Source organism: Thunnus maccoyii, chromosome 15 (genome assembly GCF_910596095.1).
Source record: "Thunnus maccoyii chromosome 15, fThuMac1.1, whole genome shotgun sequence".
Taxonomy (NCBI): domain Eukaryota; kingdom Metazoa; phylum Chordata; class Actinopteri; order Scombriformes; family Scombridae; genus Thunnus; species Thunnus maccoyii.
This window is the reverse complement of record NC_056547.1, coordinates 13,858,233-13,875,164: the sequence shown is the minus strand read 5'-3', so window position 1 is coordinate 13,875,164 and position 16,932 is coordinate 13,858,233. Positions and strand designations below refer to the sequence as shown.

Here is a 16,932-nt window from a genome sequence, read left to right as displayed (position 1 = left end):
TGTAAAAGTAATTATTATATGCTGCTACAGTTGCTTAACTTCCTCTTGAGGATATTTTGTTTCATCCAATCAAATCTCAATCGACTGCAAAAAGTAAATAGAGCAAAACTGGACTTCTTTTCATTCTTTCAGACCGAGAGCAGGCTTATCTTGTGTACTGTCTCTTTACGGGTGGTGGTGGTGTGGTGGTTTTTGGCCATTGGACACTCAGTCTTGTGCAATCTCCACCCCGGAGCCTCTTCCTGCCCGGCCACTGTGCTTAATGAATTCCTCTCCACCCCTCCTCCTCTCCATGCCACAGGGGTGTAGATGGCCCAATGTGCTGCTTTCAGATCAGCTTCTCACGTTTAATCTCTGTGTGTCTTCATCTAAAGCAAATGGGAGGTGAGATTTCATCAAAGAACAGTTAAATGCTGTTTTCTGCCCCCTTTTACTCCAGAGTCTCACTGGCTGAGAGAAACTCCTCAAGTTTCAGCTGAAGAGGTGAGAACTTAACTGAGTGAAATGATATTTTTTATAAAGTATTTCACCACTAAATGCATTTGATCATTCATTCTGAGCACCCATACGTTTGTGATTGTTTCGTTGACCCACAAGTTTCATGTTAATCATTTATTCACAGCAGGTTGACCTGTGGACTTTCACTGCATGCACATTTTCACATATATGAAATATATAGATGTGCAGAGTTTACATTTTGTTTACTTTTGTATCATATGTGTTGTCTTTTGTAGATTATTTGCACATAAGATCAGCAGTAAGTGTTGTCTGCCTGTTGAGTACTTTCCATCCAGCTTTACTGCTGCTTTTTTATGTATTTATATTTTTTTGTGTAACATTATAAAAGTCTTTACTTGCCTGCCAGAATGCGAAGTCTCTGCTATGTCCAGTGTGTGAGGAGACTGTGGGGTCCAGCACAAGTGAAAAACCTGCACACATCTGTACGCCAACTGCAACAAAAGAAGGTATTGTGCTTACAGTTTAGGCATTTAGCAGATGCTGTTACATAGTGACTTATAATGAGTGAATGTATTATATGCAGGATGCAAACTTTGGTTGGGGTAAGACAGAGGACGAGAGGTCAGGGGTCAAGATGTTTTAACAGACGTGCGACCATTATACCATTATTGAGGTGCAGAAGAGTTAGGAGTGAGTAGAGTGATGTGAACGGAGGTATAAATACAGTAATGAGGTGTTTGATGCAGGTTGAGTACCTTCTTCACAGAACAAATTATTTATGTGACATTTTAACAAAAATGTGATGTTTTTTTTGATAACCTACTGGATCTATTTAATGCTGCCTGTTTTCAAGAAGTTACTCAAAACTCACCTTTTTAGAGCAGCTTTTAATGTTTGATTTAACATCATAAGCTTCCTTGTGCCTTTAGTGCATTTTTAGTTATCTAGGATCTTTGTTAAACTTGTTGTGTGCAGCATATTTGAGCATCTTGAGAAGTATCATCCTCTGCTCTAAAATGTATTATCATTATTAAATGCAAATGCATAAATTTAATATGTTTAAATTTACAAATGCTCTGTTACTTTAACTCTATGACTCTACTGCTGTATATTACTATTCTATTTAATGCACAAACTGAAGTCTGGCTCAAAGTCCAGCACTCTCAACTTGTGCAGTTTGGTTTGACCAATAAATATCAAACTCTGGTTAGACGTTAATCAAGCAGATCATTGATCCTTCTGACATACTTTATACTGTATGTGGATGTTTCAAGTTTGCACTGTAGTTTTGCATTAACTGATACATTCTTCAGTGATAAAAACGAGTTGAACCAAAAAAATACTATATTAACCTCTTGCTGCTTTTTTAAAAATACTGAATACTGAAATAATATTTATCTAAAAAATGTGTGCACTCTCTCTACTTTACTATTAGTAGTAAGAGTAATAGATAGATAGATAAATAACCTTTGTTTACTCATTAACAAAGATGAAAATACACAACCAACACAAGTCATTTAACAAAAGTGTAAAAACCAAATATAAATACAACACAAACACAAGACAAATGACTTATAAAATAACAAAAAGAACACAAGGAAAAGACAAATATAAGTACATTACACAGGGGTAAAACAGACACTTTAAGAAAAACAGGAGCGTTCATTATATAAAACATAAGGGCTGACAGAAAATTTTCAACTCATTTTTAAATGCAACAAAACTTGGAGCAATTTTTAAAAAAAAATCTACATTTATGTATGTAAAATTTACCCATAATCAAGATATTATTACACATAAATTTGACATCTTTGTTTTGCATAAAAACACCAAACTCAATAACATGATATTCAAAAACAGATGTTACATTCTTTGTAAGTAACCATTCATGCATTCTGTCCCAAAAGGTCTTAAAAATAGTAAAAGATGTTCCTGAGATTCAATAGATAAATATTGTTAATTGTTTTGAGATTTAGGTGACAAAGCAAGTGGTAAGAAGCAGTAGGAATGTTGTCATTGGTATCACGATTTTAAAAAGCTCTTATTTTGAAATCCTCCAAATTGCCTAAGTACTTCCTGGGTCAGGAGCAGCAGGAAACCAGGACAAGGATCACTAGTGAGTGCGCTCTTGTCATTGTCAGTTTTCTTCTCATTCTCTCTTTCTTCTTCTGTGGCCTGTAAACGCGTCTCTGGTCTCAGTCGTTACACGTGTGAACATCTGTCAGCAGTCAGAGTTGGTTTAAGTAACTTGAGGCATCCATCTTGGAAACTAGTGTAACAACAGATCCTGATTTTGACACCAGTGATGCGATATTGTGATGTCATATGTATTGTGTGCTTTGTCACCACCCACAGCGCACATACACAGTATCGGCTGGTGCACTTTATTCACTGGGAGATAGTCTGGTGCATTGTGTATGTATCAGTAATAAATATTTAGTTGTTTTACACAAAACAAATAACTTACATCACAAACACAAACATAACTATACAAATTACAATACACATACCACAGACAGTATATACATATAAATACACCTATACAAACATACATACATGTCAAGTGCTACATGTACTGTAGTACAAAAACAAAGCACTTCTACAGCAATTTAGATTAATACTTAATTCTATAGCAGGATCTAAATGAAAATATTTAGTTAATAGATAATATTAAGTTAGTTTGTTTTTAGTAATTTGATTAAGCTAAATTTATTCAGTATAATGCACCATTTAAGCATAACATGTGTTGTAAAATTAGATTTTAACTCCACAAGGTGGAGCCTTGAGATTAGCCAATGCAGGTGTTGCCTTAAGGCCCTTATTGTGTCAGCTTATAATGTGCTTTACTGCAAACAGTGCTAACAAAGTTAGCAGTTAATTACATTACCACAAGGTGAAATTACAGCTTTCAGGCCCCTTGAGGGTCTGAGGGCCCTCGGTTGTAATCCAGCTTTGTGTACATCGCAAAGAAAACCAGAAGAAGTATTCAGATCCTTTACTTAACTAAAAGTACCAATACAGCAGTGTAAAAATACTCCATTAGAAGTAAAAGTCCTGCATAAAAAATCCTAAGTCATAAGTATAAGTACATAACTATTAGCAGCAAAATGTAGTTAAAGTATTGCAGTAAAAGTAGTGGTTTGTTCCATCTGACTGATATATTATTATACATGACATCATTAGATTATTAATACTGAAGCATCAGTGTGTAAGCAGCATGTTACTGTTGTAGCTGCTGGAGGTGGAGCTAGTTTGAACTACTTTATATACAGTTAGCTAGTTTAGTCCAGTGGTTCCCAGGAGTCGGGCCCCTCCAAAGGGTCACCAGATAAATCTGAGGGGTCGTGAGTTGATTGATCAGAGAGGAAAGAAGAAAAAACAAAGTTCTGATACACAAATCTGTTTTCAGTTTTTGGACTTCTTCTCTCATCTTTGATTTTTGTTGAAATATTGGATCATTTGAACATTTATTGAAATGAAAGCATGTGAGAAGTTTGGAGGGAAAAATCACTATTTGGTGGAGCTGTTAACAACTCATAGACATCTGAAATGTGACCCCGACTACACACTGCTTTTTGTAAGACATCAAAAGCCAAAAAGGTTGGAAACCACTGGTTTCATCTTTAACTATGTGTTGTATTTTAAAAGCTTGTTATATCATCCATTGCGTCAAATCTTCATCTGAAAAGTAACTAAAGCTGTCAAATAAATGTAGTAAAGTAGAAAGTACATAAATTTACCTCTGAATGTAGTGGAGTGGAGGTATAAAGTAGCATAAATAGCAGTACATGTACCTCAAATTTGTACTTAAATACAGTACTTGAGTAAATGTACTTAGTCACTTTCCACCACTGATGAAAACCAACTGAAGGAGCAGCTTTTATGTTCATTCTGTGTTTTGTTTGAGTTTTCCTGCTTTGTTTTAAATTCTGTTTCATCCTTACAGGTGATGGAAGCAGACAAACCGTGGGCTCTGATCTCAGAGGTGGGCGAGCAAGGTTACATCGAAGATGTCACCGATATAATGACGCAACACTTCCAAATCATCAGTCACAGAGACTTCCTGCAAAACCCGCAGCTGCACGCCCCAAAAATCCAGGCCATGTTTGTGTGGAACGCCTGCCCCGCGGCCAAGCCCTCGCTGCTCACTTCGCTTCCCGCCCTGAAGGTGGTCGCCAACGGAGGAGTGGGCATCGACCACCTGGACGTGCCGTACATCACCAGTCTCGGGGTGAAGGTGACCAACACGCCCGGTGTGGTCAGCGATGCCACAGCAGATATCGCCATGGGTCTGCTTCTGGCATCGGCACGCAAGATTGTTGAAGGTGAGGTCAAAGGTTAACTCACTGCTTACAATTAGAGAACCAAGATTTACAGGCTTTTTTACAGCTTTGAGAGCGATTGTGAACAAAAACTAAAACAAGATGCAGTCAGATTTTGAAGAAGACGTTGCATCAGTCACAACCTCCAGCTTGTCTGTGGATTTATTAATATTTGTAGATAAATGGTAGAAATACAACTACACAATTGTCTTAAATATACATTTAAAAAAACAAATAAATCCAGGGTATTTACAGACTTTGTCGAGTAATTTATGAAGTGATTAATTTTCAGTTTAAGTAGGATTATGTTTATTTATGTCTTATGTTTCTTGCAATAAAACTGCAAATACACTCTGGATTTTTCTATAGCCTCATTTGATTTATTATGACCAGTAGCTTATGGCAGCTATAATGCTTAATAGCAAATTTAAAATCAATACTACTGTGTAACATTATTCTGTCTGACTTTATGATTAGTCTTTACTTGTGCTGCATTTCAGCATGAAGCATTATCCTGTAATTGTCACTATTGGCTACAGTTGTCATTATTCAACAAGTATTACATTGGCTAACTTTAAATAATACCATTCAAAACAGTATTGGTTAAAAAAGGTCTAAAATGTGCCAATTAATACTTCCATAGCCTGGTTTTATTATTTTCTTCTTAAATGGAATTACATATTTTATATTATTATATATTTTTGAACTTGTAAATTAATTTGGAAAATGATTTATGCCTTTAAAAAACTCCATTTAGTAACTAAAGTAAGTAATTAGTTCAACGATACAGCTTTACTGTTTCACATTTTTGGTTTCAGCCACTCTTTAATTTAAAGTAGAAGACAGATTACTAAATGTAATAACAGGAAAGTAAAACTTAAATGCCTTTTTAAAATTAAAATTTGAAAATAAATTTATAAATATCATAATTTTAAAGCCACCTACAGCCTCCGTATAAAGTACACGGCAGCGATCAGTGATGGTTTTAAAAACTTAACTGACTGAAGTGTTTTGGTCTTTCTTCCTCTTCAAAGGTCATCAAATCGCTGTGGACCCAAAGACCACCCATATACCACAATGCCTGATGGGAGTTGAAGTCACGGGGTCCACTCTGGGGATCATCGGGATGGGAGACATCGGACACAAAATCGCTCAAAGAAGCAAAGGATTTGATATGAAGATCTTGTATCACAACAGGAAGAGAAGGTAAAACTGTGAGGACTAAATAGTTTATTATTGGTACATTTAGAAATTTCTTATTAAAAATGATAATAAAACAAAGAAATACAAGATCAACAGCTGAACACATGTTGGTATCCACTTCTTTTTGGATACCAACATATGTAAAACATGTTGAGTGTTGTTGCTTTTGAACTGACATGTCCTATTTAAGAATATGTTTAAAATGTAAAGTTACACTGATGTTAAAAATTAATATTCAAGACATTTTTAGAGATAAACTGAGGTGAAGATCAATCTAAATATTAGTAATTAATCATTAAATTTGTATTTGATTTACGGTGTATTAAACACAAGCAAAAATACCTGAAACTAGCCAAAAAATAATAGTGAAGAACATGATTTTTGATGGTTTTTAATAACAAAAGTCACTTCAAAATCCAGTAATTCACTAAAAAAGCCTTGATGACTTGTAGACATATTACTACTGTAACCATTTATCAAAAAAATGTAAAATATTAAGGCAATGAATGTACACGACTTTTTGGTCAGCTTCATCTTTCTCGGTGCTGTTCAGGAGTGTTGAGGATGAGCAGGCCGTGGGGGCGAGTTACTGTGAAAGCATGGATGACCTGCTGAGGAGGTCGGATTTCGTCATGCTGGCGGTCAACCTGACCCCTGAAACCACAGGCCTCATCAGCCACAGAGAGCTGGCCCTCATGAAACCCACAGCAACACTGGTCAACGTCAGCAGAGGTGGGAATAATGTGTTTCCTACTACTGCAGCTGTTGGTAACTGTTATTCTAAGATGCTGACCTTTAACCTTTAATTTTGCTCTTTGCCTGTCTCAGGTCTCGTGGTGGACCAGGATGCTTTAGTCAAAGCTCTCCAGTCTGGAACGATTCGAGCAGCCGCGCTAGACGTGACTCATCCTGAACCTTTACCAAGGTCTCGTCTCTCTGAAAACACCCACACTCTTCAACCAGAGTCTCAGTCACTTTACATTAGCTGCACTCAACACAACCTCGACACATCAACACAGTTTATGGAAGAAAACAGAATCTACTGATGCACAAAGTATTCAGAGACATCACCTGTATAAAAGTACAGTATGATGGTTTGAAAAGAACAAAGAAAATCAGTATCGTTTATTAATTTATTATGTGATACAGTTGTTTTTAACATGGGGTGGAAACCAATGTTTTACTATGTATTTCTACTACATATATAAATTGTAATAATATCTTTCTATCTTTTTTATTTCTTTAAAGCTGCACTAGTCCATTTTCTAAAGTTGAGATGGAATGAAAAATGCCTTTTTTTTAACCCTTGAAGATCACATCCCCAGTTATATTGTGCACCTATTTAACAATATATACCAAAAAAATACAAAAAATCATTTTTTTTGTATTCTTATATGAAAATCCAATCATGTTTTCTTCCTGTAAACAAAACAAAACAAAACAAAATATGATGTGTGCTTACGTAGGCTTGAACCAACCAGTTTCAACCAATAATATCATGACATCCACCCATCAATCAGTCTTCAACTTTTAGCTGCACAGAGCTAAGATTCAATTTGACACGCCCATTTTTAATGTTCAAATTAAATTCCTCCCAACGTTATGTCCCTCCCATCTATCCTGTTTTACTTGGAAATACGTCAACATACGGAAGTTAAATACTCTCAAAATGCCGTTTCATCTGGACTTTAATAATGGATTAAATGTGCAAAGTGAAGGGTGCCACACATATTTACAACCCACTGAAAATTGTTACTGTGCAGCTTTATGGAGCCTTTTAGCGTCTTTTAGCTCATTGTTTTGGTTTTCTAGCCTGCAGCTCTGCTCTCATCAACTCATCAACACAGTTAGCAACTAGCTGGTGAACAATATTGCTGAGCATTTAGCAGCTAATGAGCCAGATATTTCCCCCAAGAGCTGGAAAAGATGAAAACGAAGCTAAAAGGAGAGAAAATATTGGACTTGCATTTGTTAGATGGACAGAAACATGACACCAAATGCTAATTTTGCTTCTTTTTTGCTATAGAATAAATTGGCAACTGTTTGCTGACACAACTTTGTAAGCTGATAATATGTCAGCATTGGCCTAAAAATAATGAATGCAACTTTTTTATTGTAAGAAAAATCCTGGACATTTTCCAACTATAAGACCAGCTTTTAAATTAATAATAAATAATAATAATAAACTTTATTTTTAGAGCACTTTTCTTAACAAATTCACAAAGTGCATAACAGAAAAGAAGAAATAATTAACAAACAGCTACTAGAAGAAAAGTTACATAAAAACATAAACTGTCAAGAGTGAGATGATAAAACACAGCAACATAATAAATATTCATAATCTCTTTCCTTTAAAAGAATGATTTAAGAAGAGACGCTAAAGATGTTGCCTGTCTGATCTCAACAGAGAGAATATTTAAACACAACAGCCTGAAAAGGAACAGCTGCACACAGGCTCTGTTTAATGTATTAATTGATTAAAAAAAAACATTTGTGACACATTCAGTCACACCTCTGCTTCGTTCTGTACAGGGATCATCCTCTTCTTGGCCTCCCCAATGTGCTGATCACCCCGCACGTGGGCACCAACACTTACACTACGACAAGAAGGATGGTGCAAAGGATGGTGGATAACGCTGTGGCTGCAGTGAAAGGCCAGTGTATCCCCAACGAAGTCAAGACGAAGTGACTTAACTAACAGAACCTCGACTCTCCACAGTGAGAAGTGTTGAATTGTTGGCATTATTGTTTTATTAAAAAAAAAAAATTGATTTTATCTTGTCATGAATTAGTTTTTTTTCCTGTTTGGTAGCACAGTTTCTTGTTTGCCGTAATCACTGTGATAAGAATTTATATTACATTAAGACAACTAATGTATCAATGAGTTAATCATCAATATCATCACTCTTCTGTAAACAAATGAAATGATTTTAACGTTTAAGTGAAGCCTTACAACTGTATGCAAATGCAAAGTTTATACACAGCAAAAAAATAATAATAAAACTACCTCAAATTTTGCTCATATTTGTTGGCAGCTGAAGCCCGAAAGGTGAGATTTCTCTCTCAAATTGAAATAATAAATGAAATAAATGAAAATGAATAATAAAAGAAGCACATTATTCCTGCCCTCACACCCTCTCTATGCCACAGAGTGAAAACACACCTTTAATATCTAACATCAAAAATCTCTAAAAGAGAAAAGAAAGAAAACATGTTGCCTCAAAGCTCTACTTCTACATCTCAATCACTCACAGGAAACAAGCTCAAGTTGAAAAATGAATTTAATTAAATGAATCCATAATACTTGACTCATGTTTATTTTAACTTGCATGCAGCAACATGTGCTGAACATACTCTTCTAATCTTCAAAAAACTTATTTTCTAATGTTCTAATCTAATCTTTTGTGGCTAATTAATATATCAAAACCAATAAATGTTAAATATTAATATAGTATGTTATTACAAATTGTCTCCTTTCCTTTTGAGTCATATTAACCTTATTGTGTTTTTATTATTTATTATTTAATCTGTTTGCATGAATTAGATCTTCTAATCAGTACATAGTAAAGTTATAGATCTCCAGTTATCAAAGATAGGAAATCAGAATATATAAATCCATGTCTCAGTAGCTTCTAATTTAATGTCTTTATCCTGGTTATTTGTTTTTGCCTTTTGTTTTAATTTAGTGTTTGATCTGCCTTTATCTCCCCTTACTTTTTGTTCTTAGATTGTCTGGTTTGCTCATTGTTCCTTTTTTTCATTGTTGATAAAATTGTTCCTTGTGATTGTGTCATGTTAACCTTTCTTGTATTATAAATAGGTGCAATAACCTTAATCGTACCGACTGGGGGACCCACAGACCCCAGAGGTTTACTTTCTGTCATTTCTCACAGGTGCTTTATTCTATCATTCCAATTTTTCATGACTTTGTTAATCAATTTGCTCCTAATGACTTAATATCATTGTTTCTGTTTCTGTTTTAATTAGTGCTTTTTTAAAAATATTAACGTATTGGGGTCCTGGGGGACCCCAGTCAAGATCACTTTTTTAATAGATGGAACTATTTATTGAGTTCTTGTTTGCCATGGGTCCTAATAAAAGTATCACACACTATCAGAGGGCTATGGGCACTCTGTCAGTCATCTTAAAGGCTTTGTGGAAAGATTGTAGTAGGGGGTGAGAGGGTTATATTATTTATATATTTTAGGGTTTATTTTTATTTTTAACAATTAATAAGACATTGTTGCAAAAACTGTATTTCATCTTATTATTATTATTATCATTACTATTCTCTTTATTTCTGTCTTGTTGTTGTTGTTGTTGTTTTTGTTATACAATAGTTAATTTAAGAGTCTATATTTAGGGAAAAGGAGTTGCAGATCTCTAAAACGTAGTACATCTTTGCGGAGCTGCAGTAGACCGTTGATGTGCCTGATTATAATAGTAATGTTTAAAACACTATTTCCAAATTAGACCGATTAACACAGCTAATGTCGACGTTTACCAACCTTTACTTAAAAAAACATTTCTTGCTAAATCAATCTTGAATCATGACAACATTTCATTCAGGCATTAAGACCAGATACGAAAATGTTTACTTCGTCATCGACAAGCGACGTGTAGTTTCAGGTCCACAACATCCACCGGCATGAAAATAGAAGTGAAAGCATCCGGGAGAATATAACTTTAGTCTTTATAACAGTATTTAAATATCTTATTCAGCATCTTTTTGGCTCCGTGTGTCTACAAACCAAACAGAAACATGTTTATTTCTTCACAAAACTCACCGCCCTGCTTCAAAGGTTTCACCCTCGTCATGGTGAGTTTGGTGTTCAGGCGAAAAACTTCACTGCAACAGTTAGTCTAACTCTGTCATGACTGATTATTATATTATATATATTTATTATTAATGTCTATATATTCTCCTTAACACATCCATGGCTCATACAGACTGCTAACATGCTAACAGCTAAATGCTAATTTACAGTAAAAATGAAACTCAGGATAATGATGCTCTGTTGTGTCCTCTGTCATACTGGAGAACTGGTTTCTTCTGACTTTTTAATACTGACCAGGTAGGACCACAGCAAATAGGCAGAAATAACAATAAGACTGAAAACCAGTTTACCATTTTGTAATAGCAATAATATTATAACCTCTATTTACAGAACTTTTCAAAAGCAAGTTAACAGACATAAAACAGAAAATGCACACTGCAATTACAAATTAGAATAAGTTCAGTGCAATCAAGAAATAGAAAGACGATTAATAAAAATCTTAAGAACTAATAAATTATGTCACTGTACCATGTTCAGAGGTCAGTAAGAAAACAATGCTTCAGTAAAAATTAATAAAACTTGGATTATTTTCTGTGATGTCCTCCTTCATATCACAGCACTGGTTCTTGAGACGTTTTAATACTGAGCCGGTAAGACCACAGCAAATAGGCAGAAGTCAGGATCAGCATTGTAAAAAAAAAACTGCACCAAGACTATGTTGTAGGAAGAAGCTGAATGATACAGATCTTTTTAACATATGGTATGGATTAGGCCTGCAACTAACATGTTATTTTTTATTATCAATTCATGTGTTGATTATTTTCTCAAGTAATGGATTCGTTTTTTGTTTGGTCCATGAAATATCAGAAAATGATGAAAAATGTTGAGTTTCCCAAAGTCAAATATGTCTCGTTTTGTCCATAACCAAAGTATATTCAGTTTACTGTCAGAGAGAACTAAATTAACCAGAAAATATTCACATTTTGGCAGCTGGAATCAGAGAATTTTGACTTTTTTTCTTAAAAAAATGACTCCAAATGATTAATCAAATATCAAAATAGTTGGCAATTAGTAGTTGACAAGTAACTGATTAATGGACTAATCATTGCCGCTCTCATATGGATCTTTATTTTGGTCCCTGGTCATTGAAGGTGGGTATCACTGTCTCATGAGACATCTTTTATAACTTGTTAATAACTTCTAGAAGTTGTCTGATGCTTCTAAACCATTATTCCAGTCTTTAAGGAGAGCCCATATATACCAATGAGTTTGAGTTTTTAGTCTGAACTATCTGTTCAGAGGAGCCAGTGCCCTTTATGACATGCCCAGAGACAAACCACTATTTGTACGCTTCAATAGTTCTACCTTATCATCAACCACCTTCAAGATTCCCTCCACATTCATACTCTCTTTTTTTTATTCTACCTCCAGCCAGCTGTGGCTGTCGGCAACGTGGGCCAGCTGGCGGTGGACCTCATCGTGTCCACTCTCAACATGAGCAGGGTGGGCTACATGCACACAGACTGTCTCATCCCCATGGCCGGGAACAACCCGTACCCCACCTGCAAAGAAGACGCTGAGGAGCTGCACACCGCTGCAGAAGGTACCGCCTAAACACTGCTGAAGTGGCTCCAACTGTGTCCGTTATTAAACCAGCACTAAGGGCCTGTTTGAAGAAAAACATTTCTTTATTTTTACTTTGAGAGTATGGTTTGCATATGTAGCATAAAAGCACTGATCTATACTGACAGTTGGAGTTAAATTTGCTGCTTCCTGTCAGTTGCTTTGAATTAAGCTGTCTTGTTGTGGTCTCCAGCTGTGAGTCTATATTTCATCCAAGTCAGTTGTTGTAAATTACTAAAAAGAAGAATGAACAGTGTTACTTTTTTTCTGAACAGATCACAACATCCTCACTGGCTGTTAGCATGCTTTAACTGATTTGTGGTTTTTGTCATCACCAGTTTAACCTGTAGAATCTGTGAACTGGGCAAAAAAAATCCTACGAATTCCCAAAAATTGATCTCCACTTTATCTGTCAAATAACAGCTAAAATCTTTTTTCATTAATAGTTTACACAGCAGCAGAGCTGAAGCTGGCGGTTCTTCAGATCAGGGCGCCAATCGTTCAGGTAAAGCCACAGTCTGTTGCATCATCATGAGTTGACTCGTGTGTGTGTGTGTGTGTGTGTGTGTGTGTGTGTGTGTGTGTGTGTGTTTCGCCATGGCAACAGTGTAAATGAAACAGTCTGAAATGACTGTGAAAAAACTTTGTTTTGATGCTCTGATTGTGTTACTAAGTTCATGAGGTGAATTAAGGCTTCTTGTGGGTAATTCAGATAAAATCACTGTATATTTTACACTTTTATATTTTAATAACTATTTTTGTAACTGTCAATCTTTTAAGCTCTTATAAAAGGAGTTTCCATTATAGAGAGAGATACACACACTGCATAACTAAAAATACACCTTTGCTTATTTACATTTACATGATCTAGTTTTGAGCAAGAATGTCTGTAATGTTTTTAGAGAGCATGTTTTCTTTAAAGATGTTTTGTGTTTGCTTCTAACTGAAATGGGAGCTGCGTTCATTTATTTATTGCTCTTACGTCTGTTTTAATTGCAGACAAAATCCAAAAAGTTTCGTCAACTGATTGTGTCTTGGATCAAAGCCAGCGGGTTCTCCAGGACCGTAGTTCTGTCCAGCAGTCACGCCTACCAGAGGGATGACCAGCAGCTACAGGGGTATGTCACAATGTACAGTAGAGCGCTGCATTAACAGTGCATCTCTCTACCTCTGCTGTTTACAAGTCAACTCTGTGTGTGTGTGTGTGTGTGTGTGTGTGATAGCACCCCTTTGAGGTACCTGGTAACACCGGCTCTGCAGAAGGTGAGCGAAGACGCACTGAAGGAGCTGAGCTGGAGGGAGATGGAGCGAGTGTCGGCCTTCCCGGGACTAACAGACGGCAACACAGAGCCCCGACTCTACATCCCCGGAGGAGGCATCACCAAAGGACTCTACACAGACAGGTACAGAAAACGAGCAGCATGACACTTCATGGAAACCTAAATTCATCGCTGGACTCAAAGAAAGTGTCGATTTCATTTTTGAAGGTTAAAAAGTGAAGATGTTTCTGATAAACCTAAGATAAAGAACTTGAAAATAGATTTCTGAATGCATGTGGTTCCTGCAACATGAGTCGCTGTACTGCATAATTAAAGGTATATTGTGCAGGATTTGACGGTTGGCGGGCCCATCCTCCCCGGCTGGACAAGTGAGTGAGAAAGAGAGAGAGAGCAGCACTGGTCGAGCGAGCTAGAGAGTAAATGGAGAGAGTTAGCGGCGCTGGCGAGAACAAAGCCATGAAACTGCTCCGCGTGTGTGTAGCTCAGCCCCGCCTTCGGTCAAACAGACACACAGACCTGCTGCTCTTTATACATCTACGACACAGAGACAGAGAGCAGAGTGGAGCAGAAATAGAGACAGCGATATAACCTGGTCCCTACGCTACGAGTCTAGACCTCACACCCTGCGCGCTGTTATTGGCTGGGAGCTAAACACCCACTGCCCAAAGGCTGATGCCCAGAAACATCCCAAACACAGCAGAGGGCAGAGTCTCTGTAGATAAATACACCGCCACATACTTCTAATGGGTCATAAGTGATGATTGAGAGCAATTCCTTTTGTACGAATCTTTTTAGGAGAATCCTGCTCAGGACCTTTAACCAATTACAGCAACAAATGATACATGTTGATCAGGTTATGCAGCTTTGTGAGATATTTCACATAATTAAAGCAGTAATTAGCAGCAGTAGTGCTGTGCGTGTGTAGCAAGCAGCATGAGGACTAAGCTTACCTTTTCTCATGCAAAATCTTTATCTCGATTACAAAGATATTGGAGCGATCATTTAAAGAAAACATTTCCTTTTTTTCTGTGAATTCATTGGTCTTCTGTAAAATATAAAATTAACATGCTCAAACCCAAAATCTGATGTTTCTCAAGTATCACACTATTAGAGGTAGATTATTTATTTTACCTTAATGTCATGTTACACAGTATCGTAGACGTCTGTGACTAGATGTCTGCTTAAATGTAGCTTTAAAACTTTAAAACACACACTACAGTGTTCAGTTTTAAGTCAGCACACTGAAACATAGCAGTAGTAAATGACTGACGACGTGTGCTGGTTGTTGTGTTTAGCTGTGCAGAGGACGTCCCGCTGGCTGTGCTGCTGATCTTCTGTTCAGAGGGCGACAACATCCCAGACGCCTTCACCCTCGTCAATCACCTCAACGACTGGCTCCACCTGCTGGACAATCCTGTAAGTGACAAACCCGAACAACCAGCTGTCCAATACTGCAGATGTAGGCTCATAACATCTCACTGTGAGAATTATTCTGTCTTAATTAACACAAAATAATAAATGTTTAATCATTGTTTTTGCTCAATTTTTCATTTCAGAGCCAAGAGCCCAACAAGTGGAAGATCCCAACTTCCTGGAGTCTTCTGTTTGGGAGCGGCATCCCTCCTGCCCTGTTCTGAAACACACATTTGTAGTTTTTGGCATTTTCAGTTTATAATGGGCTTGTGGGGGAATCCAGAAAAGTCAAAGCTCTGACAACACTTTATTTTACAAGTGCTTTAATTTTATACTAATTTCCTAGAAACTTTCTGAGTAATTTGCAGGTGTTTAACAGTTCATTATTAGGATGTTTAACAGAGAGGCTGGTGCAGTTTGGTACAACTCATAAGGAAAAAAGCATAAAGTCGTTTTAGTTGGTAAGTTTTCAGAGTCATTTTGTGTGTTCAACTACATATTAGCATATTAGGTTGTATAATGAACACGAGGACACCCTGAATATTACCAAATTTCAAAGACATTTTTTAAGAATTACCAGCTACTTTTAGGAAATTATTAAAAAAACAACCTAATATGCTAATATATCATTTGACATATGAAACTACACACTGAAAACTAAGTATTTCCTGTCAGTTAAAGAATCATCAATAGTGTAATTTATTAAGACGTCTTATTGAGTGGGTACTTATCAACTAAACCAACACTTTTCTGTTTTTTCCTATAATTTATACCAAATAGCAACAGCCTCTGTAAAATGTCCTAAAAATTAACAATTAAAAACCTGTAAACGACTCAGACGGTGTCCAGATTTGTTTAAAATTAAGGGACCTGTAAATTAAAGTGTTACAAAAGTTTCCTTTGACACATCTGCATTGCTCCTATATAATTGTAATTGTTTCAGACCGTCAACTTCATGTTTGACTGACGTCACATCTTGTTAGTCAGAAGAATGAGTCTTTGTTTCGAAGCTCATAAGCCAAAAATAATGCAGTATGATTAGTTTAACTGACGCACTTACAAGTCTGGTCCTAGAACATGGTTGTAAACTGACCTCCAAAAGAATATTCTTTATTTTGAACCTTAAGTTTTACAAATATTACGTCATTTACAGGAATTGACCCAAATGTGAACTTCTGGGATACTATTTCCTTGTATTACAACATTTGAATGTTGGTTTTTTTTGTTTGTTTTTTTCCATTAAAAGATTGTTACAAGAAACTAGTGTGAATTTATCTAGAATGATAAAGGCTTTGATTGTGTTACGCCTGTGTCCGGATCCTGGCCTCCGCCTGCCTAACTGAAAGTGGTTGGCCAGGCGCCACGTTGTCTTCCTGGCAGTCCCGCCTCCGTAATTTGATTCCCTTTCTAAAACACACTACGACAAATACAAAGTGGTAACAACAAGGGTGCATTCAGATCCATAGTTTGACCTTGTTGAATTGTTTTGCCAAGTTTGTGGTTTTCCTCTCTGGCTGCATCACTGTTTCTAGGAGGTTTCTGTGCGGACTGGTTGTGGGAAAGGAATGTCCTGTCCTGCCAATTGTGGAAGAAAACTAAAAAGGAAACCAAAAAAGTTGGCTCTGAAAATGAGACATCCATCTTTTGAATAACATTGCTGGCCCTAAAAGTAAATATTAGGGTAATGTATATACTGTTTTATTATTATCATAAATATTTCCTTAAGACAGTCAAGGGGGATTCAGAGAACATTTTCTTCCCTAAAAGCACCTTTAACGGAAGAGTTTTAAATTTCGTGAAATAATGCTTCGCTTGTTGGCTTTCTGGTGAAACGTGGGTGTAACAAAGGCTGCA

At 36.4% G+C, this 16,932-nt stretch overlaps 2 protein-coding genes across 2 annotated transcripts; both read left to right on the top strand.

Annotated features, from left to right (window-relative positions):
• Positions 1–2,541: 2,541 nt before the first annotated feature.
• LOC121913301 (probable 2-ketogluconate reductase) lies at positions 2,542–8,760 on the top strand. Its single transcript, XM_042435977.1, has 6 exons — positions 2,542–2,575; positions 4,406–4,784; positions 5,816–5,987; positions 6,538–6,716; positions 6,813–6,909; positions 8,517–8,760. Exons 2-6 carry the CDS (start codon positions 4,409–4,411, stop codon positions 8,671–8,673), a joined length of 981 nt encoding a protein of 326 aa, XP_042291911.1. The 5' UTR covers positions 2,542–2,575; positions 4,406–4,408; the 3' UTR covers positions 8,674–8,760.
• A 1,829-nt stretch (positions 8,761–10,589) lies between these two features.
• psmg2 (proteasome (prosome, macropain) assembly chaperone 2) lies at positions 10,590–16,338 on the top strand. Its single transcript, XM_042435524.1, has 7 exons — positions 10,590–10,803; positions 12,194–12,365; positions 12,832–12,890; positions 13,385–13,503; positions 13,609–13,788; positions 14,961–15,081; positions 15,222–16,338. Exons 1-7 carry the CDS (start codon positions 10,747–10,749, stop codon positions 15,300–15,302), a joined length of 789 nt encoding a protein of 262 aa, XP_042291458.1. The 5' UTR covers positions 10,590–10,746; the 3' UTR covers positions 15,303–16,338.
• Positions 16,339–16,932: the final 594 nt, after the last annotated feature.

Excerpts from the sequence above, each read along its gene's own strand:
- psmg2 (XM_042435524.1), top strand. The coding sequence starts at position 10,747 with ATGTTTATTTCTTCACAAAACTCACCGCCCTGCTTCAAAGGTTTCACC. Across the intron at positions 13,504-13,608 it reads GATGACCAGCAGCTACAGGG|CACCCCTTTGAGGTACCTGG; the intron begins GTATGTCACAAT and ends TGTGTGTGATAG. Across the intron at positions 15,082-15,221 it reads TCCACCTGCTGGACAATCCT|AGCCAAGAGCCCAACAAGTG; the intron begins GTAAGTGACAAA and ends TTTTCATTTCAG.
- LOC121913301 (XM_042435977.1), top strand. The coding sequence starts at position 4,409 with ATGGAAGCAGACAAACCGTGGGCTCTGATCTCAGAGGTGGGCGAGCAA. Across the intron at positions 4,785-5,815 it reads GGCACGCAAGATTGTTGAAG|GTCATCAAATCGCTGTGGAC; the intron begins GTGAGGTCAAAG and ends TCCTCTTCAAAG. Across the intron at positions 6,717-6,812 it reads ACTGGTCAACGTCAGCAGAG|GTCTCGTGGTGGACCAGGAT; the intron begins GTGGGAATAATG and ends TGCCTGTCTCAG.